We start from the raw sequence: 24,298 nt of genomic DNA on the forward strand, positions 1-24,298 counted from the left end.
ATGGCAGGTGTCCTTATATAACTGGGAACTGGAGCTAAAGTTCTGTCTAAATTATTGTGAAACTGACACATTCAAGTATGCTGACTACTGTTAATAAAAGTAGAAAAGGTTAGTTACAATATCTAGTATTATTATTAGTAGCATTTACTGCAAATTATCTGATGATAGTGTTGTCTCCTAGAGTGTGGACTTCAGTCTTGTGCCAAATAACAGTATAGAATGCAAAAACATGGTTCAAATGATGATGGGTGACTTGGCTAGTATGTAGCCAGAACAAAGGAATTTGTTTATAATACAAAAGCAAGTAAGGAGCATAGCTTTATTTTAACATCAGTTGCTTGAACTGTGTAATGGGTGTCTTGGTATCCAGAGGCAGGAATAATTTCTTCTTAAGTTACAGCAATGGGAAGGATGAGGGTGGGGCTGTGGCGATGGACTGCTAGAACACATACCTGAGCTCTACCGGAGCCACGTGACCTTGCTGTGTGTCAGTTATCTGCAGAGGCTGGCTGAACAAAATTGCCTTCATCATGCAGGCACTGCTATCTGCACTACAGTAATAAAGAAACACGCTGATAGATACAATGGCTTCAAGTGACAAGCAATCACCAGGAATCTGAAGTGAAATCGTCGGCTGATTAGAAATGTTCTCTATGTCTCCAGATGGTGTCTGTCCTTGAAGAAGCCATTCATTGCCTAGAAAATAAAAAAGTAAATTATTAAGACTTCATAAGAAGAAATTAAAATATTATGAAGACTTTGTTAATTCAGTTAAGAAATACACATATTTATCAAAAGCCTCTAAGTGCCAGACATTGTGTTCTGTGGAAAGGACATAAATATAAATAAAATACAATAATAAGATATAATAATGATGATCATTACATCTAATTATTTTAATTCTTCTTTTGTTTAGACACTGAAAAATAGGTTATAAATTTACTTTTACGAAACCAAGCTGAATATTTCAAATACGGCTAGAGAGCCTTAATGCCTCAAATTAGAAATGAAACCCATTAAGTGTGGAAATAAACATAGGATGCTTGAGGAAATAGATCATTTTCACCAAACAGGTAAGTCTTCAGGGATATAACATAAAAACTTAACAAAATAAACTTTGTTTAGGGAATACAAATGTATACATAACTCTGTAGTGACTTTCTAGTTAAGATAATGATGAATTATTGAATATCCAAAAGTAAAAATAATAAAAAATCTAGAGATTTCTTTAGAAACAGGTGCCACTGCATATCAATTCTCTACGGGCTCAAACAACATAAATACTAAGAAATTTTATATACCTCATTTTAATAAATAAAATTCTTATTAGACTTGAATACACTGATTATCCATACAATAAAAATCTTATAAACTACTAAAATTTTTAAGCCTTCTAACATTACCATTTTCTTTAAATGACTTTACTTATCTCTAGCCTTCTCTCAGAAGGAACACAGGTGTCATACTGAAGAAGCACAGATTACACTGACATTCAGCCCAAGAGCGTGGCAGATACTAAGAGCCAGCATTTGGGAAACGTTTAGAGGACACTGAACATAACCAAGCAGCATCAATGACTTGGGGCCTCTGCACAAAACTGGGGCCATCTACTGAGAAATGATAAAGCCCTAGTTTCCTTTTAGTTTTGCTCTCTTTCCTGTTCTCAAGAAGAGTCGATAGACTCCGAGAACCTGACACTATCAGTTCTCTCCATGTCTCCTTTCGTTTAGTGTTTCTAATATTCTGTTGACTATAAATCAAGTTGGAAAAAAATATGTTAAGTAAAAGTAAGGAGAAGGTGAAAGGTAAGCATCTGAAGAGTTAAGTGCCGAAGTGTTTAAACAATTCTTTTAAAATTCTCTTTAAAATTCTTTGGCTTTCTTTGCTTATTCTTGGACTGGGGAGTATCTCTTATTTAATGCTTGATTTTGCTAAAGAGATTAGCAGAGATCTTTTTATATTTTAAGTCAAACAAGAAAAGTAATAAACTCTGCTATTTTAATGTCCAAATCTAGAAATAAAACAGAAAATGTCTCTTTAGCTATTTCTCATATACATCACACATACGATCTGTGAAGTTATATGTTGGTGCTTTTATGCTGCCTTTTTTTGGCTTAAAACTTTCACATATTCTAACCACTTTAAGATACAGACCAAAATTTAGTTAAAAATAAATGTTTCTGTTTCTAAATAACCAGCCAAGTAGAGAAAATGTCCTTTAACCATAAGCGTACAAATGTACTCTGTAAAATAAATAGTTTTCAAAAGCTCTACATTATTAGGATTCTTGCCTGAAAGCTCATTTGCCTCTCTATAATAAAAATGTAGCTCATATCTAACAAGTGATGAAATAGCTATTTCATTCTATTTTCTCTAGAGACTATTTCAATTTCCTTTGAAACTACCTGTATTTTATATCCTAATGACTCAATATTAAATAATTTGTGTTTGACAATGCACAGTTAAAATAAACATGTTAATCTGTCAATATCCTAGTTTAAAAACCAACACACAGCTATTTAATTGCAGAGAAATTACACTAGTGATCTCCAATTGATGCAGCCTTTCTGACTTCATGGACACTTCCTCTGAACCTACAGGAAGAAACCTGTGGGGCAGCCACAGTTTGAGAACTCTTCTGGCAACAAAGCAGCTACAAGCATCCTAGTACTTACTACACGGTCAGCCCTCTCCCGTGTGTGGAGAGAACTCACCACAGGTTCAGTCAGTTACCCCAGAACCAGCTTCCCAAACTAACTAGCAGTTCCTCCCAGCTAGATCTCTTTGTTTCTTGGTCTGGACACTGAGTTAACAGTTGTAGGCCAGCAGCTGCTACCCTGAGAATATATGAAGGTAAAAAGACATGGAACTAGGATTTGAGTAACGTACAAAAGAACAGTGGGTGAGAGGCTGTGAGGGAGGAGGAGTTGGGGAGGAAACGGAAGATTGAGTGAGGAAGTGTGAAAGAGCGTGGGAGACGAGGACAGAGGCAGATCATTAGAGGCAGGGGCCACAGACATTCTGGACCACTCATGTTTCACTCTCAACTTATTCTCCACTAGGTTACAGATGATGGAAGATGCTACTACAAGGCAAGCAGAGTACTCACTCCTTATCCTCAAGGAGCAATAAGGAAGCTAGTTCCCACTGTGAGTCACATACACAGAAGAAAGAGACAGATCCAGACAGGGGATGGGAAGTCAGAGCCTGGAAGAAAATATTAAATCAGAAGGTTCCACCCTATTTCTCTATTGTCGACTTTTCAACTCCCAAGAGGTTCTTTTGGGGGACAAAAACAGAATGAAGAACAAGGTTAGAATAAAGGGAAGAGGAATGAGAAAGTCTATACTCTAGGAAACAGTGGTAACAACTGCCACCCAACTCCAGGAGAGCTACACTGTTCTTTACTATCAGGGAGGAAAGGATCACAAAGACTAAAGAAAACTGCTAAAGTAGAGTCAGATCTGGATTCATTTTTTCACATAATCTTTCAAATCTTGTCTGATTAGAGTAAAACTATGACATAACAAATGAAAGAAGTTACTAAATTAAACATCCAGAATTTATGAAATACTTTCATCTGCAAGCTTCTTCCCATACCGTCAGCTGATAGAAACCAGCAGCTGGGGACTCCTTCCGTTAGCTTGGTTCCCGACGGGAGCTCTAATCTCAGTTTGAACTGAAGAGTCTGCCCAGGACACACGGTCATGGCGGGAAGCCCAATGCTGGGAGCAGATTTAGGCAGTTTGGGTAATGTCCTCTGTTTTTCTGCTGGGAATGGGCCATCTACTGTAGCATTTTCAGATGTGAAGATGGGAAGCTATGATATAAAAAAAAACCTGTTATTAAAACACAAGTACTTTATAGAAATTATCGAGTCAGAGAGCTTACTTTTAGAGTGTAGTAGAAAAATGAAGTTCTATATCATTCAGGTCTGAATTAGAATGTATTTATTTGGACACTGTAAAGATTAAAGATTATGTTGTAGGTACAAAAACACAGTTTATCTTAGCAAAAAAACCCCAAAATTCCCACTTCTGAATGAGATAGAACTAAATTAATTGTCCAATGGTTACAAAGGGTAGGAAATTAAAGCAAAAACTTTATAAATTTAAATGTACTAGATATATTATACATTCTCATAATTTTCATTGTTAACTATAAGAAGATGTTACTTATATCAGAGATCTACGTAAAGAGAAAGGACACATTTATGATGGTAATTGTGTTTTTTGTTTGTTTGTTTTACTTTAAAAGATATACCTTGCAAATTACTAGACTTTAGGGATAAAAGTTTTGTACTTTCTGGTAAATATAATACATCAAGAGTTAGCTTGTAATAAGGCATTTCTCCTTGAAAATTCTATAAAGAATCATATCTACATCTTTAAAAACTGATTAGAATTTAAAGTTTCTTCTAATTTTATTTTCAATGTCTTGAGAAATACAGCTTCTTTTAGTAATGGACTCAGCATGGGAAACAAAGACTACACATTAACCTGAGGACCACTGAAAAAACGAAGAGCTAACCCGGTCCACACGGTACGTGTACGCAGTGTGTCAGGATGTCCATTTGCTTACAGCCAGATCTGAATCCTCTCTGTTTTTTTTTTTTAAAGGTTTATCAAATTCTCTCCAACTTCCAGTATCATTCTCAAACTCTCAGCACAGATGAAACTTTTATTTTAAGACTAACAGGATATCTTTAGAGCAGTCCTGCTGGTCCACATCTCTGCTCGAGACAGCCTCACTGAAAATGCCTCTGTCAGGACTGTGAAAGAGCTCAGATACCTTTCTTAAAACCACACCCTTTAACTTACACTTTAAAATTACTTACCACAGAAATTGTTTTTGTTTCTAAATCCATTACTTTAATCTGATGATTATTGGTGTCTGCTACATATAACAACTGACCATTCTCTCCAATACATAAACCTCCAGGTTCATTGAAAGTTGACTCAGCAAAGCTGGAACTGATAACATTATTTGTGTCTCCGGTTCCTGCTAATGTCATACAGTTTTTTGTTTTTGGATCCACAACTTTAATCTAGAAGACAAAGAACAAAATTTATAGATCTGAAGAGTTCAGGTGTATGTGGTATGGAAGAGTGTAATGTCAAAAAATTAGAGAATATCTGATTACCATTAGTATTCTCAATAAATCTCACAAAAAAATAGGTATTTCCATATTTTCTTGAAAAGCCACACATTCAAATTACACTCTAAAAGGAGATACTCTAATTTAAGAGCTAAAATCTATGTATAATCTCTAGTTATATCTTGTCTTCTTTTTTTTTTTTTTGAGACAGAGCCTCAAGCTGTCCCCCTGGGTAGAGTCCCGTGGCATTGCAGCTCACAGCAACCTCCAACTCCTGGGCTCAAGCGAGTCTCCTGCCTCTGCCTCCCAAGTAGCTGGGACCACAGGCGCCCGCCACAACGCCTGGCTATTTTTTAGTTGCAGCCGTCATTGTTGTTTGGCGGGTCCGGGCCGGGGATTCGAACCCGCCACCTTAGGTGTACGTGGCTGGCGCCTTAGCCGGTTGAGCTATAGGCGCTGAGCCTATCTTGTCTTCTAGAAGCAAACTTTGCTAAGATTATTTCTGGAAGTAAAATAAATTTAAATTGTATTGTTTTTCTTTACAACGGACTTGACTTTCTCCTCATGAGTACCTGATGTTGCCTGAGGATTTTCTCCATGTCTTAAACTCAGCGATTGCTGGTAATAGCTCAACTATATTGACTCTGTGGTCTCTCATCACAAAGTACTGCATGAACATTCATTATCCACTGATTATTGTAAAAAAGAAAAATGCAATAAAAACTGAATTAAAATAGATAAAAATGGAAATGCAGCTGGAAACAAAATCGTTTGTTAACAGCCATTATATCCATCCGACAGCTCAGAATTGTTCTTTTCGGTTGACGTGTCAGTTTCCCGGTTACCTGCCTTCTCCTTATTTATTGAGTATGTTACTGAGCAGCTTTGATGGGATGCAATTCACAGCTTTAGATCATAGACAGTGGAGCTGGTTTGGTGCTTGCCTGAGTTCAGGATACCATCAAAACCTCTTGGCAATAAAAGGACCAAGAACAGAACAGAACAAAGTGCCACAGTCATCAGAGGCTGTTATTCCTCTCTTATTCTAGAGTGGCAGTTGTAGGAGGCTCGTAGATCCTTCAGCATTTTTAAATACCACATATGAAAAACAAGGTATTATGTAATTCTGTCAGGACTCACCTACCTTGTGATTGTAGGAGTCCGCCACATACAGTAAATTCCTTTTCTTGTCCCATGTTACTCCAAGGGGGTGCTGAAGCTTTGCATTGATTCCTACTCCATCAACATCACCAAAAGCAAATAAATTCTTTTATTTTTTTAAAAGAAAGAAACAGCAGTTATTACATTTTTTACAGTGCTTTGTTAGAAAGTAAAGTGAAAATTAAAATAGTTGTATTTGCTATTTTAGTTAAAAGGAGAAAAGGCCTGATTTTCATAAAAATAGGGGTGTGTACTTGACTCAGATTAGAAAGAAATAATACAACTTTGAGCTGTATTAGTTTGTGGTGCTTCATGATTTTACCCACACAGTCAGACTTTGGGTCAAGAAGGGGTCAGGTCTGCTGGTCAGGTGTTCCACCCACCCCACTGCCCCATATCTAATTTACACTTTTCTATTCTCTCTAGTGATCAATATTTCATCTTCCCTGTCTCCCTGAAGCCTTAACATTTGTATATAATCACATAGAGTCAATTTACTTTGCTTAGATGGTTTGTTACTTGTGTTTCTTTGTATTCTCACTGGCCATGCTTTGACGTCCACTTTAACTCATGGACAGGCCAAGACTGATCTCTCTCAAACCTTATTAACTTTCCACAATTCAAGAACCTGCCAGCTTGGCCAGTCTGAGCAGTGGTGCAAGAGTGACGGTCATTACCATGGGATCTCGTTCTCCTCCCACGAGGTGCTTCACCGCTCCATCTTTCAGAGAGACTGTTCTCACTGTACTGCTCTCACTATCTACCACAAATAGGCAGCTCCAGGGCTCCCCGGAGGCCAGGGAAAGGCCCGAGGGCTGGGCGAAGCCGGCCTTGTGTGGATAGGCGTTGTTCCGATTCTCTTCATTTCCACTGCCAGCAAACCGAAGGCAGGTTCCTTTTTTTAACTCACTGAAAAAAACAAATTCATAGGTGGAGTCAACATGTGGTGTATATTGCCAATCTGGTTATTAAATTAATGAAGGTAAATGATCAAATCAATGGTGACAGGCATTGTAAACAACAAACAAGCCCCTCCCCCGAATTAGTTAGGGGTAATTAATTTGCCCCTTGCCTGGAAAACGCCCACTCCCCTGTTTGAACTCCCATTCCTCTCCTAACCTTGGCCTAGTTAAATTGTGTAAGTCAGCTTTCATTGCTGTTTTTCCAATCATTAACTTATTTAGCCACTGTGCAGGGACTTTCTACTTTTTTCTGACACACAAAACTGAAACTACTCTCAAAGACCAGACAGGAAATTATCAGGTTAAATCATATTATTGATAACATAATATTTTTTCTGCCTTAACTTCTAGATTTTTTCTTGGCTTCAGTACATTATTAGGTTCTAAAACGGAGCTAAACAGGTCACTTGATAGTTTAAAGCTTAAATTTTTATTAAAAATGTTTTGTGACTAGCAAAAATAACTAAAGAATAGTTTATGAAAGATACCCAGGTCAGGCATCATCATTTTAAGAAAATGACAGTAGATAATTATGATGCTTTAATGAATCAATTATACAAATCAATTTCTTATATGCAGTAGAGAAATTTCTATTTAAATGACTACTGCAATGATTCCTTTTATAGTGCAGAAAAATTTTTACACTTTGGTTTCTAAATTTATGCCAGAGGACTTGTGAGCAATACATGGTAAGTGCATTGCTCTGATAGACAGGAAGAAGCTGACCAATGCATCCTAAGGCAAAATGAGAGATTATCTGTATATTATTTCCAAGTATGGTACAATATGTAAAAGTCTAACATGACCATTGCTTATTGGTTGCAATGTTCCCAGTGCTAAGTTAGGTAGGCAGCAGGGGACAGAAGCAAAGTGATACAGCATGGATAAAATATGGACACTTTTCAACAAAGTTACAGAAATAATCTAGCTAGGAAAATACATGTAATAAATATGCAAAACAAATAAAATGGAAGGTAATCACTATAAGGAGTCTTAACACTTTAAAAAACTTCCCTTAACTAAATAAAAGACTAGGAAGAAACAGCGACTTTTAAAACATTAGGGGTGGGGCAGCGCCTGTGGCTCAAAGGAGTAAGGCGCTGGCCCCATATGCCACAGGTGGTGGGTTCAAACCCAGCCACAGCCAAAAACTGCAAAAAACAAACAAACAAACAAACAAACAAAAATTAGGGGTCATATCCCCCTGAAGATCAGTAATAACGCAAGCTAATACAACCTGAAAATTAAGGGGTAGGTCAGTATCATCTAAGGCACCATTTTCCTATTGTGATTGAGAGTCACAGCTCTAGTTGTTAGGAAATCTAGGGAGCTCTTGACCATCTATGTTCAAATCAGCCATCACCTAGAATAGCATATTCTGGCAACCTGTTACTTCTGTTTGCTATTTATAATTATGTCTCACCCAACTCTTACTGGTAACCTCACTGTTGAGGCTACTATTATCTCGTGCCTGGATAATAGCAGTAGCCTCCTCAAATGGTGTCTGTCTCTAGTCTTGTCCCACTAGAGTGCTGCCAGTGTTCTTTCAAAAACACAAATCTAATCATGTCCTGTCCCAGCTTAAACCTTCTATAAAGGCTTGTCGAATGTCCAAATCTCTTAAAAGAACCCACACGCACAATCTGGCTTCCGCTGACATTGTGCTGACTCTTGCCTGGAAAACCTCCCACTCCCCTGTCTAACTCCCACTCCTCTCCTGACTAGGTCTTGGTTTAGGAGCCTCTTCCAGGAAGTCACCCTTGACACCCCAAAATCTATTGAAATTGGGTGCTTCTCTTACTTATGAAAGAAAAAAATTGTAACTTAAGGGACTACTGCGATTTCTTTTACCCACACTGCTTTTAAATTTCTTGCTGATCTGATTCTTCCTCTCTAAGTCCATTGAGAACAGCAACGACATCTTTCAATTTTATTCTTAACTCAATGAGCATATCATTTTCATCCCTACTGCCTAGCATTTAGTATGATTTATAAATATTTTCTAGATGATTAAATGTATAAAACATAAATGTGTTCAAAGCAACACGCACACACACACACACACACCCCATTTAGGAAACCTGAGGGTTTGGATTATCTATACAATTGTTCCTTTCTATTGATAAAGACAACTGAGATGACCATTTTCTGTGGTTATCTGAGAGCCTTTCTGGTCTATGACTGTCATTCCTTTATTTATTCTGCAAATGCTTACTGAGCTCCTATTATGTCCCAGATATTATGCTAAGACACAAAAATGAATGGGACAGGGTCCCCTCCTTTAAGAGAAAGTCTAGTAGGAGGTAACAGTTAAAAATAAGTGCAATCAAAGAGAGAGAGGAGAAAGGAGGGAGAAAGGGAGAGAGAGGACAAGCAGACTTATCCATGGAGTGACAGACCTATACACCAGGATTTACACGGTCCCAGGGAAGAGTATGGCCAGTGCTACCAGGGGTGTTGGAGAAAGAGGAAAGGTGGAAAGCGATGAGACATCTTTATATAAGGATGAGATTTATCCTTATATCCCAACAGTGGCAACAAAGCCACTTGTGTTTATTGTCTATGTCAGGAACTATGTAGAGCTCTCACACATAATATTAATTCTCAAAACAAGCCTATGATATAATATAAATAAGAAAATAAGTCTTAGTAATTTAAAATGACTTTCCTAAATTTATACAGATAGCAAGTGGTAGAGCCAGGATTTAATCTTGGGCCTGACTACAGAACTTGACTTATTAACCACTCTGCTATGTGGTACTCCACTATTTGAATGAATGACTGAAGATACTTGAGCTATGTCTTAAGATAAGGCCCATCAGCTATTCCTAGCTCTCTTTCTAGGTGTTCAGGAGCATGGCTTTTCCCAGGTTCCTTTAAGTTAAGTATGATCATATGGCTTACTCTGGCTGATGAATTATGAGGAGAGTGGATGTGTGGCACTTCTGAGTACAAGTTTTAAGAGCCAGTGAGTGACGTACCACCTCCTTCTTGTTCTGCCAGGATGACTGGCAAAGTTCCAGTGGCTGTTCATCAGCAGGGGTGGCACAGTGCTCCCCAGTGAACCTGTGAGTGAGCAAGACTCACACCTGGTTTTAAGCCACTGAAAACCTGGGCTGTTTGTGAAGGTAGTATAGGCGCATATCGTGACTAGCCCAGTGGGGCTGTGAGGGTGATGATGCTGTGAACAAGGATTCTAGGAACCCCAAACAGTAAAGTCTACTCGAAGAGTGGCCACTTACCTTTTCTTTGGCAGTTTGCCAGAGTCCAGAAGGAGTGCCCATATTTGATGAGTCCCTGCCATGGCAATCCACAGAATGTCATCTCTTTGGACCTCTGAATCTTTATAAAAATAAATAATAATTGTTATATACATATCTCGTTAACATGAACACTGATTGTTTCAAAATTTTAAATCTAGGAAAGATAACAGTATGTTTATAAATCATCTTATAAAAAGTTAAAAATATTTGCAACCCAAAGTAAAACTATTTGCAATGTTTGGAATTATTTTTGAAAGTTTTGTTTTCCTTTTAATGGGTTTATTTCTTTAGATTTGTAATTTACCTGCAACAATTTCACAGAAATCCATACCAGTCTTAATAACAATGTGTCTCTCTACATTTCTGGGCACAAGATTTGTAAACATTTGATTTCTTATTTTATGCAATAGAAGAAACAGGCTGACAAATTTTCCAAAGAGACTCTTTGCTAGTCCAATACTTAGCACTAAAACCTAAGTAACAAGCTTTAGTAACAGGTGCTTTGAACAATTTCCACAGAAAAACTATCTTTGGAGAGTTAAAGAAATGTGTATTGCTACTACAGTATTAGTTTTTTTTTTGTTTGTTTGTTTGTTTTTTTTTGAGACAGAGCCTCAAGCTATCCCCCTGGGTAGAGTGCCGTGGCATTACAGCTCACAGCAACCTCCAACTCCTGGGCTCAAGCGAGCCTCCTGCCTCCGCCTCCCAAATAGCTGGGACCACAGGTGCCCGCCACAACACCCGGCTATTTTTTGGTTGCAGCCGTCATTGTTGTTTGGCGGGTCCGGGCTGGATTCGAACCCGCCACCTTAGGTGTACTTGGCTGGCGCCTTAGCCGGTTGAGCTATAGGCGCCGAGCCACAGTATTAGTTTTGAGACTCAAACACAATGCAAAATAGGTATTTAAAAATCCATTGTTTAATACACCTTTTCAAAAAAATATAGCTGACATACAAGACAAAGAATTCAATATAATATAGCTCTGTTTGCTAAAATTAATAATTAACTTTCTATTTTTAAAGAGACTGATGTCATAATGTATTACGATGTGACAAAACTATTTTTCAAGTTAATTCTATTGTGTTAAAATATTCAATTATTTTGATTTCAAAAATACCCTGAGGCTACTTTTAAAAGTAATTGAGGTTGATGCCTCCTTTGGAAGAGTTTAGTCTCTACCATCTTGCAAATGTCCAACTATACTTTCTATGCTTTGTCTTTAATAAATGTCTTTCCTTCATGTGTAGCAAAAAGAAGTAATTGAGATACTTTACCTAAAATAATTTGGTCAGTTAACTTACACTAAAAGAAATTATCTTCATAAAAGGCTATTTTATTTGCATTTCCTTTGAGTAGTCTATGTCCCAATGAAAATTTTCTCCCATAACTTTTTCACTTTCTAGTGTCTTTTACTTTAACACAAAACAATGAGGATGATTCTCAACAAACTGCAGTTGCTATGTGCCCAGCACTTTATAGAAATTGTCACTCAAATTTTCTCAAAGGCCCCTGGAGACAGAACTGTCAGCAGGCCTAGTTTCCTGATGAAGAAACTGGGACGGAGCAAGCAAAGAGGCAAGGTAACTTGCCAGGACTACAGAGCTGCGAAAACAGGAACCAGAATCTGAACCCAAGCAGCCCAGCAGAAAAATTTATGCCCACCTTACCTAACAAATGCAAACATTATAAGCTAATTGTGTATTAATCTCATGTTAATCTGAAAAAAAAAAAAAGAAAACGGAAAATCTATGCTTTTACATTTCACGTGTTGCCTCTTTCTGTGTTCTTAATTGCTATCCAATAAAATCTAAAGAGTAATTTACTTTTTCATACTCAGATGCCTATAAACATAAATTCTACTAAAAATGACCCTGGTGTCTGTATATTCTGGGGTCTCAGTCTCTGTTTAATCAGCTCCAAACTAGATTAAAAGCTTTCCACAATTAACTTTTAACATACCACAATGTTCCTTTGGTTATTCTAGAGCCACAATCTGGGACTACTAGAATGAATAGGAAACCTAAGCTAACAAAATATTCCCTGTAATTCCAGATATACTGACACGCAAATGAAAGGTTCAAAGTATGTGAAACACTGAGAATCATGCTTGGAGGAAGCAACTCTCAAACGTTAGCCATGATTATTGTTTAATGGAGCTGGATCTTAATTTCACAGTAAGTTGTATTAGGGGAATAGAAATAAATCTTCTACTTATGAGGTCTGTTATTTTACAGTGAGCATTAACAATGCATGTATTACCCACAGATGATATTTGGTACCTAAGAAAGCACTCATTGTAGAATTACTTTTTGGTGTTAAATCTATCACAAGTTTAAGATTATAAACTTTTTAGAAATAAACAATAAAAATGACAGAGTTTTACATCCCTGCCCAGTCAATAGTATTAACTAAAGAAATAACCAAACCAAAGAAAAACTTTACTAGGCAGTACAAAAAAAGGCATAGAAAGTTAGCAAAATGAATAATCTTATTCATTTTAACTTAATTTGACATGTTTTCCATTCACAATATTCCAAAGCTTTCATATATTCATAACATTTTTTAAATGCTGTATTAAGAACTATCAATGATTACGTGTTCAAATCCTCTACCCAGTTCTCCACTTTCTCTGACTGGAACTAAATTATTCTTGCAGTAATTGTGATAAAACACTGAAGGATGAGAGCTTCTGAAAACACCTCTTCATTTAAAACCTGGGCTTTGGAACCAGGTGGGCCTGGATTTGAACCCAAGCGGCATCACTTTCTGATTTGTGTGCCTCAGCTTCCTCTTCTGGAAAATGAGGATATCACCACCCATTTCATACGCTTATTGGGAAGAACGAATAAGGAAATCCAAGTAAGATGCCAAACGTGGTCCCTGGCACAGGTTACTTGCTGTTTTCCAACTTTTCTATACCAAGCTTGCTTCCTCCTTCCTCTTTCCAGAAAGCACATCTCCAGATAATTGGCATTCATTCAGATCTGTGCTCAAGTTTCCTGCGCCCCCATCTAATACGACACACAAATACATACGCACACCCCCCGGTTCTCCAGCCCCTTACCTTGCCTGACTTTTCTCAGCGGCATTTATCACTATCTTATATGTTATATACTTATTTATTGTTTACTATCTTTCTCTTCTACTGAGCCTAAGAGGCCAACAGCTTTGTGTGTATGTGTTTTTTTTTTTTTTTTTTGTAGAGACAGAGTCTCACTTTATCGCCATTGGTAGAGAGCAATGGCGTCACAGCTCACAGCAACCTCCAACTCCTGGGCTTAGGCAATTCTCTTGCCTCAATCTCCTGAGTAGCTGGGACTACAGGCGCCTGCCACAATGCCCGGCTATTTTTTCACTGCAGTTTGGCTGGGGCTGGGTTTGCCACCCCCAGTATATGGGGCCGGCGCCCTACCAACTGAACCACAGGCACTGCCCCCAACACCTTTGTTTTACCCGTGGCTTTATTATCAGCACCCATAACAGTGCTTGGTACATGGCAAATACTCAGTAAATACTTGTTGAGTGAGTAAACGTCCCCCTAGATATCACAAGAGAATTGTTCTGTTTTTTGTCACTATGTCTGTAAGCCCTAAAATTATCCTAATGATGGTTGGTATTTCCTAACAGTACCAATGATTCATCACTAATCAAAGAAGTCTGCTATACATGTAAACCTGTGCCATTATCCTCTAGGACAATGATTCTGCATGGGAATAGCATCTGACCCTCAAAACAGTTTTGGATATTGGATAGGTTACATATTGTATGACAGTATAGTCATGTCAGAATATTTACATATGAACACCTTATTTTTATTAAAAATTATGCTTACTTCTTCATATTTAAAAATGTGTAAGTGTAGGTGGATTATATGATCTATAGATTTCACTTTAGATAGGATAAAAAAGGCTTTTCATAAAATTCAAAATGCGAAGAGAATTTGAGATCTGAAAGTCACACATAAAAATAAAGCCTTTCAACATCTCTACCAAGCTTCCATTCCTGATAGAAACTCAGCAAACAAGGATCAGAAGGCAACTAATTTCATCTTACAAAGAATATTGATAAAAAGAACTTATAGCAAACATCCTATGTAACAGTGAAATTCTGCAAACATTCCCGCTCTGAATAAAAGTCATACAAAGACACCCACTATCAACACTTCTATTTAGCATCATATAGAGGTGTGAATGTGCGCAACAAAGAAGGAAAAAGACGCAAAAAGCCTAAAGACCAGAAATAAAATGGCAATTATTAGCAGATGACATAGTTATGTATATAGAAAATATTTAAAAATATACAGAGGTCATAAAAGTTGGAGCCATCCTTAATTCCTCCTTTCTCTCACATGTCACACACGGCATCAGCAAATCTTCTTGGCTGTGTATTTAAAATATATCCAAAATCTGGCCAGGTGCAGTGGCTCATACTGGTAATCCCACTACTTTGGGAGGCCAAGGCAGGAGGATCTTTTGAGCCCAGGAGTTCAAGACCAATCTGGACAACACAGTGAGACCCTGTCTCTACAAAAAGCCAAAATATATCCAGAATCTGACAACTTCTTAGCACCTCCACCTTGACCTAAGTCACCATCAAGGATTACCTTCTAACTGGTCTGTCACCCTGTTCTCACAGGCTCCTTACTTTTCTTTCACATGAATGTCCTAACCTGAGAAAATTCGGTGGCTTGGCTCCTGTGGCTCAAGTGGCTAAGGCGCCAGCCACATACACCTGAACTGATGGGTTTGAATCCAGCCTGGGCCCGCCAAACAACAATGACGGCTGCAACCAAAAAATAGCCAGGCATCGTGGCAGGTGCCTGTGGTCCCAGCTACCTGGGAGGTTGAGGCAGGAGACTCACTTGAGTCCAGGAGATGGAGGTTGCTGTGAGCTGTGATGCCACAGCACTCTACCCAGGGGGACAGCTTGAGGCTCCATCTAAAAAAAAAAAAAAAAAAAGAAAATTCGGGAAGGCTGAGTTGGGCAAATTTAGCTCCAAGTCAGTGATTCTCAACCTTCCTAATGCCGTGGGCCTTTAATACAGTTCCTGTGGGTCGTGACCCACATGCTCTAAGTCTTAGGAACAGAAACATTTGCTTTTCTTAGCCAGTTTTTAGAGTCTTTGCCTTGGCACAGGAGACTCGGATATCGGTGTGTATCCGAGTGAAAGATCAAATTTAACTCTATTACCTAGTTCTTCAACAGGTCAGTCTAGCTCAGCCAGAGATTCCTATATGAAGGAAAAACCTTCACAGTAATAAAGCGTAAGCATTTCTTTCTTGGACTCTGTGTACTTATTTCCTTTCAAAGCTAAAGGAAGGAGGAAAAAGTGTACAAACAGAAGCTACATCAGGTCAGGATTTAAGTGTGTGGGACTTTACATACCAGGTAAAGATGATGATGATGATAATGGTAACCATCCAAGGGACTTCCTGTATTTAAGGCAGAGAGCTAATCGCTTACATGGATAATTTCCTTTAAAAGCCTTGAGAAATCTCATTATCATCATCTTCATTTTATAAAGAAACTGAAATTCAAAGAGGTTAATTTGCTGCGATTCAGGCAGCTGAACCTGGAAGATGAACTTAGTAATGAATCTGACTCCAGATACTAACTCTCTGATAAGAATGAAAGAATGACAGCAATGAGCATGTTCTTCAGTCCAGCTCTCTGTTTGGGGCTTTCTCTCCCTCCCACTTCTGAACCATGGACTTAACTCTGATACCAAGTACACTAGTATACTTTAGTGTGTGATCAGAAATAGATGAATATAGATGCAAAAATTCTCAACAAAATCCTAGCCAACAGATTACAACTTATCATCAAAAAAAGTCATACATTATGACCAAGTAGGTTTCATCCCAGGGATGCAAGTCCATAAAACATTATTCACCAAATCAACAGAAACAAAAACAAAGAAAGATCATAGGATCCTCTCAGTAGATGCAGAAAAAGCATTCAATAAAATCCAGCATCCTTTTCTAATTAGAAAACTGAAGAGTATAGGTGTAGGTGACACAGTTCTTAAACTGATTGAAGCTATCTATGACAAACCCACAACTAATATTTTACAGAATGGAGTAAAACTGAAAGCTTTTCCTCTTAGAACTGGAACCAGACAAGGTTGGTCTTTATCACCACTTCTATTCCACATAGTGCTAGAAGTTCTAGCCCAGGCGTCCTCAAACTATGGCCTGCGGGCCACATGCAGCCTGCCTAGGACATTTATCCGGCCTGCCCAGTGTTTTTGCCACCACTGCCTATCCTGCTTAGCAGCCGACTCCTCCCAGGGTCTGCAGTCCGGCCCTCCAACAGTCTAAGGGACAGTTTAAAAAGTTTGAGGACCTCTGTAATACAATTAGGCAAGATAAGGTAATAAAAGGCATCCAAATGGGAGCAGAGGAGCTCAAACTCTCCCTCTTTGCTGATGATATGATCTTTTACTTAGAGAACCCCAAGACTCAACCACAGGACTCCTGGAAGTCATCAAAAAATATAGTAATGTCTGAGGATATATATCAATGTCCACAAGTCAGTAGCCTTTGTATACGCCAGTAACAACCAAGATGAGAGGCTAATTAAGGATACAACTCCCTTCGTCATAGCTTCAAAGAAAATGAAATACCTAGGAATATACCTAACAAAGGAGGTGAGAGAACTCTATAAAGAAAAATATGAAAACCTAAGAAAGGAAATAGCAGAGGATATTAACAAATGAAAGAACACACCACACTCATGGCTGGCAAGAATCCACACTGTTAAAATGTCTATATTCCCAAAGCAATCTATCAAATCAATGCCATCCCTATTAAAATACCAACATCAATCTTTCAAGAATTAGAAAAAATAATTCTTCATTTTGTATGGAACCAGAAAAAACCCCATATAGCTAAGGCAGTCCTTAGCAATAAAAATAAAGCCGGGGGCATCAGCATACCAGACTTTAGGCTGTATTACAAGGTCATAGTGATTAAAACAGCATCGTACTGGCACAAAAATAGAGACATAGACATTTGGAATCGAATAGAAAACCAGGAAATGAAACTAACACCTTACAGCCACTTAATCTTCAATAAACCAAACAAGAACATACACTGGGGGAAAGAATCCCTATTCAATAAAGGGTGCTTGGAGAACTGAATATCCACATGTAAAAGACTGAAATTGGACCCGCACCTTTCTCCACTCACAAAAATTGATTCAAGATGGATAAAAGACCTAAATTGAAGGCATGAAACAATAAAAATCCTCAAAGAAAAGCATAGAAAAACACTTGATATTGGCCTGGGGAAAGACTTTATGAGGAAGACTTCCGTAGCAATTTCAACAACAAAAACAAACAAATGGGACTTAATTAAACTGAAAAGCTTCTGTACAGCTAAGGAGACAACAACCAAAGCAAATAGACAACCTACACAATGGGAAAGGATATTTGCATACTTTGAATCAGCCAAAGCTTGATAACTAGGATCTATAGAGAACTTAAATTAATTCACATGAAAAAAGCCAGCAATCCCATATATCAATGAGCAGGACAGATGAAGACAATCTTCTCTAAAGAAGACAAATGAATGGCTAGCAAACATATGAAAAATGCTCATCATCCCTAATTATTAGAGAAATGCAAACCAAAACCACCCTAAGATATCATCTAACCCCTGTGAGAATGGCCCACATCACAAAATCTCAAACTGCAGATGCTGGCGTGGATGTGGAGAGAAAGGAACATTTTTATACTGCTGGTGGGACTGCAAACTAATACAACCTGTTTGGAAGGAAATACGGAGAACCCTCAAAAAACTCAAGCTAGACCTCCCATTTGATCCTACAATCCCATTACTGGGCATCTACTCAAAAGGGAAAATATCATTTTACCACAAGGACACTTGCACTAGACTGTTTATCGCAGCTCAATTTACAACTGCCAAAATGTGGAAACAGCCTAAATGTCCACCAAACAAGAATGGATTAACAAGCTGTGGTATACGTATACCAGGGAATGCTATTCAGCCATCAAGAAGATGGAGACTTTACATCCTTTGTATTAACCTGAATGGAAGTGGAACACGTCATTCTCAGTAAAGCATCACAGGAATGGAAAAGCAAGAATCTTATGTACTAAATTTTGATATGAGGACAATTAATGACCTACTACACCAGGGGTCCTCAAACTTTTTAAACAGGGGGCCAGTTCACTGTCCCTCAGACTGTTGAAGGGCCGGACTGCGGGCCCCAGGATGAGTCAACTGCTAAGCAGGACAGGCAGCAGTGGCAAAAACACCCGGCAGCTGATAAATGTCCTAGGTAGGCTGCATGTGACCCATGGGCCGTAGGTTGAGGACGCCTGGACTACATGCTGGGGGGTGAGGAAAGGGGAGAGCAGAGAGAGAAGGAGGGAGAGGGTGGGGGAAAGGAAGAGCAGAGAGTGAGAAGGAGGAATGGAAGAAGGAAGAACAGAGAGAGGAAAGGGTGGGAGAGGGTGGGAGTCTCGGTGTGATATATCTTTTGGGGGCAAGACACAAGTGTAAGAGGGACTTTATCTGACAAATGCAATCAGTGTAACCTGGTTTCTTGTACCCTGAATGAATCCTTAACAATAAAAAAAAAGAAATTGTTTTTATAATTATGTCTCCAAAAAAAAAAAAAAGAAAAGAAAAGAAAAGAAATAGGGATCTGATCGAACACAGCCATCACTTTCTATTCCAGAATGCACAGCTGGGTCTACCTTCCCTGCAGCCCTTGGGAATGGTCTATGGATGGATAATCTTTTAAAAGTATGTTTTCTAATCCCTGAACTTCCCATTTTTGGTTTGGTTCAGATTATCAGCATTTTTGTGTGATTTATAACAAAACTTATTTTATAGAAAACATTTATATGTGTATAGTACTGTCTATAAGGGTACTATATACATATATATTATGGGGGGCTTTATATATATTACCTCTCGTAATCCTCATAAGCCTTTGAGTTAGGTACCATTTATATCTTTGATTTAGATGAAGAAACTGAGGCATAGAGGCTAAGGGACACACAACTACTAAGCTGTGAAACTGAAAACCCTCTAGAATCCATCTTCACGGCCACCATGCTAGACCACTCTTAAGTTGTTTCACCCTGCCCAATGGTTTCACTGAGCACTGAAGAGTTTGTTCTTGCAAACTGAGTTGAAAAGGGGGTGAAGGTGGCATGGTATGTATAATGTCTACCAACCTGTTGATAGTTAACGTACCATCATTTATACTGTTTGCCTTGGAGTCTGAACTCTAAAGCACACAGGCACATCTCTGGGCATAGGTATTACTTTTGTTTCTTACAGCAAGACTGTGGTCATCGTGAACATCTCAATTTTAAATTGAGAGTACACTTGGTATTACTGATTTTCAACAGTCACAAATTGAAAAATTTTTTAAAAAGGGTAATGCCACAAGCTGAAAAGTATTGGGGAGTATTTTTAAAGACCAAAACTCCTATGAGTATCAATAAAAATTACAGAAATAATCAGAAATTAGGAATAAAATTAACAAAATATAATAAAAATTACCTGGAATTCAGCTTTAAGGAAATTCTGCATTATTTTAAGCAAATATGACTAGAACCCTCTTAGCACCTGTGAAATCCTCCATTAGTGGACATGGATTTGCTTCTGCACAATCTCTAAACCACCTGTGAAGCAAAGTCTTACGCCACCAGAGAAGAGCAGCAAGGTCTGCCACTTTGCACAGGGCACAGGACAGAACCAACAGCTGGACGAAAGGCAGGTGAAAACACTCTCCACTGACACCAAGTGAAGTTCTTGTTCTGCTGAATGAGAAGCAGAGCTCCCTAAAGCAAACAAAGACTCTCTTCGCTGCTGGAGAGAGGAGGAACAGGAACAGTGAGAAAACTCCCTACATACTTTTCTTGAGGCCCAGGCGCTCAGGATTTTCCCAAGACTGAGGCTGGACCAGAACAACAGAGACTACCCGCATCCCCAGATACAAGCAGAGCAACAAACTGCAGCAGTTCGCCCCTGGGAGAGCCGCAGGATCACTACAAGCTGAGGGTGGAGCACTCCTACTGAGAAAACTCTCCAGCCCCTAGGCCCCTGCACTGAGGCAGAGTCAGAGGCAAGAGCAGCTTACCTAGAGGGGGTTGAAGGCTATGGTATACTGACAGTAGCCATAGCGATAATAAAACCTGGGCCCAGCTCAGCTTCTGACCAAAAAGACTCCATCTTCCATAATAATGGCATAATACTACTTATTTCAACCTCTGTGATTTTATGCAAGATGATGAACATATAATAAACCAAAAAAAAAAAAACACATAAAAGTAAAAAGTTACCCATTTTTGAGTGATAAAGGAATGAAAAGACTTAGACTCAGAGATGACCTGAAATTGACACTGATGGTGGAACAACTATGTATGTATGTGTGTATGGTTTACTGAACATGCAGAGAAAAAGGTGGCCAACCGATAGATAGAGAATTTCAGCAGAGAGATGGATTTATAATTATAAGAAAGAGTAAAACAGAAATGCTATATTAAAAAGGCATAATATTAAAGATGAATAATTCCTTCGACAGGCCCAACAGTTGGGTAGACAAAGCTGAGGAAAAGAATCAGTGAAGATAATTCAGTAGAAATGGCCAAACCAACACAAAATGAAAAAAAATGAAATGAAAAGACCACCATATATAAAAGTTGCTGGATATAATGTACAAAAATCTAACATGAGTCACTGAAGTCCCAAAAAGAAGAGGGTGAGAAAGGGGCAGAAAAAAAATCTGAAGAAATGAGAACTTCTTGAAAATAATGAAGATTATCAAACCACAGATTTAAGAACTCCAAACAGGGTAACTCTCAGATATGTCAAACTGTTGAAAACCAAAAATAAAATCTCTAAGGCAACCAGAGAAAAAAATGCACTTTACACATAAAGGAACGAGGGAAAATTTAAAGGAGACCTCTGACGGAAAACCACGCAAGCTAGAAGACCGTGCAGGGACAGCTTTAAAGTATTAAAAAAAAAAGTCAATCCAGACTTACATATAAGTAAAAATAGCCTTCAAAAATGAAAGCTAAGTAAATACTCTTTAAGATAAGGAAAAAGGCAAGAGAAATTACTTCCAGCAGACTGTATTATAGGAAATGGTAGAGAAAGTTCTTCAGGAAGAAGAAAGGACTCCAGAAAAGTCACTTTGGAAGAGTTTGGCAATTCTTATAAAATTACACAGACCCACCATATGACTCAGCAATCTCATTCCTAGGCATTTGCCCAAGAAAAGTAAATACACAAAAAACTGTACACAAGTGTTTATGGAGGCTTTATTCACAACTGCCAAAAACTGGAAATACTTCAAAAGTCTAACTGGTGAATGAATAAACAAATTGTGGTACATTCAGATAATGGGCTGCTACATGTGTGAAAGAACAGGCTATGGATGCCTGGAACAACCGGGATGAACCTCAAAGGATTACACTCAACGAAGGAGCTGGACCCGGAAGACACACTGGTGCCAGCGGCTGCAATGGGTATCTGATGGTGGGGAAGACTGAACCAACGGTCAGAGAGAACTTTTAGGGCAATAGAAATATTCTATCTCTTGATTGTGGTACTAGTTTACAAGACTGTAAAAGTTGCCAAAATTCACAGAATTATATACCTAATAATAGTAAATGTATATAAATTATATCTTATTAACCTAACTTACAAAAAATCTTATCAACATCAAGTCACCGTGATAAGGTATATGTAGTATAAATATCTTTACTCATATTTTAGAAATAAAGATACAACTTTTAACTTTAACAAATCAAAAATGTTATTGGTCACACTGCATCAAATACATTCCTTCAGAAATTTCTGTATCTGATTTTTTTTTTGAGACAGAGCCTTAACCTGTCACCCTGGGTAGAGTGCTGTGGCATCACATCTCACAGCAACCTCCAACTCCTGGGTTTCTCCCAAGCGATTCTCTTGCCTCAGCCTCCCAAGCAGCTGGGACTACAGGTACCTGCCACAGTGCCTGGCTATTTTTTGGTTGCAGCCATCATTGTTGTTTGGCAGGCCCGGGCTGGATTCGAACCCACCAGCTCAGGTATATGTGGCTGGCGCCTTAGCCGCTTGAGCCACAGGCACCGAGCAGCTGATATATATTCAAACAAAAATACTTTTTATGGTATTTTCTAGCATAATAATGGAAGTCTAAGCACTCTTAAGTACCGACACTGGGGATTATCAGACTAGAATACTAAATAGTTGGATTTTAACCATTAAAGGTTGTCTAAGCACAGCTACACATCTATCTACAGAAAATGCTGATTAAAGGGACAAGAAAGGTTAATGGGATTCTAGCACATTATCCTTTCTCTAAACAATTCAAAATCAGGTAAAATCTAAATTACGTAGATACTGACAGGGGTTGTAACCTTTATGATAGAACATTTTTCAGGTTACTGCCTGGCATGAATGGAGTCAATAAAGACCTGATAAGCATTTTAGAAACATAGCAAAGTATCTGCTGAAAAAAATGAATTTCATGTAGTTAGTGATTATTTTTAGTATACACAGTAATGACCATATTTAGAGTAACAATAAAAAAATGAACAACAATGAAGCTCATTTTCTTTAAGTGTTAATTATTTTTATAGGTTAAGTATTCAGGCACTATTTAAAATACATGTACATATGCATTTACATATTACATATACAGGGTGGACATAAATTGCACATGAACTTTATGTCTACCCTGTATATTTAAAATAATCAGTGGTATTTCAAGTCCCTTTGCCAGATTTTTTCTAATTTTTAATTAATCAATAATTTTTTATATTTATGGGGTAAAAGTGATGTTTTGATATATATACACACTTTGGAAAGATTTGATAAAGTAAATAACATATATCACCTCACCAACTTATCATGTACTTTGTGGTGAAAATATTAAAAATCTGTTCTTTTGGCTCAGCGCCTGTGGCTCAAGTGGCTAAGGCGCCAGCCACATACACCTGAGCTGGCGGGTTCGAATCCAGCCCGGGCCCGCCAAACAACAATGACGGCTACAACCAAAAAATAGCCGGGTGTTGTGGCGAGCGCCTGTGGTCCCAGCTACTTGGGAGACTGAGGCAGAAGGCTCGCTGTAGCCCAGGAGTAGGAGGTTGCTGTGAGCTATGCCACGATGCCATACCCAGGGGGACAGCTTGAGGCTCTGTCTCAAAAAAAAAAAAAAAATCTGTTCTTTTAACAACTATGAAATACACATTATAACTATGGTCACCATGCAATGCAACAGACCACTAAAACCTATTCCTCCAGTCTACCTGAAATTTTGTACCCTTTGGTCAACATCTGCCCTTTCCTTGTCCCTCCCCTCTCCCCTAGGAACTACCTTTCTAGTTGGTTTCTATGAAATTAACATTTTTTAATCAGCAAGATCATACAGTATTTGTTTTTCTGTGTCTGGCCCTTAGTGTAATGTCCTCCAGTTCCATCCCTGTTATCAGGAAGGACAGCATTACCTTCTTTTTTAAAGCTGCAAGGTATTCCCTTGTGCACATATGCCACATTTTATTTATTCATTTATCCATTGACAGATACTTACGTAGCTACTGTATCTTGGCTACTGAAATGAACATGAGGGTGTAGATATCTCTTTAACATAGTGATTTCAATTTCTTTGGGTATACAGTCAGAATTAGTATTGCTAGATCATAAGGTAACTATTTTTTAGTTTTTTAAGACACCTCCATATTATTTTCCAAAATGGCTACGCTAATTTACATTTTCACCAAGAGTGTACAAAGGTTCCCTTTTGTCCATTTCTGATGACAC

The 24,298-nt window shown here is 38.3% G+C and overlaps 1 protein-coding gene across 1 annotated transcript in view; it reads right to left on the reverse strand.

Annotated features, from left to right (window-relative positions):
• Positions 1–305: 305 nt before the first annotated feature.
• NHLRC2 (NHL repeat containing 2) overlaps positions 306–24,298 on the reverse strand; it is a 52,319-nt gene continuing 28,326 nt past the window's right edge. Inside the window, exons 6-11 of the mRNA XM_003787152.2 lie at positions 10,464–10,563; positions 6,937–7,168; positions 6,243–6,365; positions 4,838–5,047; positions 3,601–3,820; positions 306–696 (exon numbers count right to left, since the gene is read on the reverse strand). Of these exons, the coding sequence (XP_003787200.1) occupies positions 440–696; positions 3,601–3,820; positions 4,838–5,047; positions 6,243–6,365; positions 6,937–7,168; positions 10,464–10,563 (1,142 nt within the window). The 3' untranslated portion in view covers positions 306–439. The remainder of the gene's footprint in view (positions 697–3,600; positions 3,821–4,837; positions 5,048–6,242; positions 6,366–6,936; positions 7,169–10,463; positions 10,564–24,298) is intronic.

Source organism: Otolemur garnettii, unplaced genomic scaffold, assembly GCF_000181295.1.
Source record: "Otolemur garnettii isolate 467f Iridium unplaced genomic scaffold, OtoGar3 scaffold00021, whole genome shotgun sequence".
NCBI classification, from domain to species: Eukaryota; Metazoa; Chordata; class Mammalia; order Primates; family Galagidae; genus Otolemur; species Otolemur garnettii.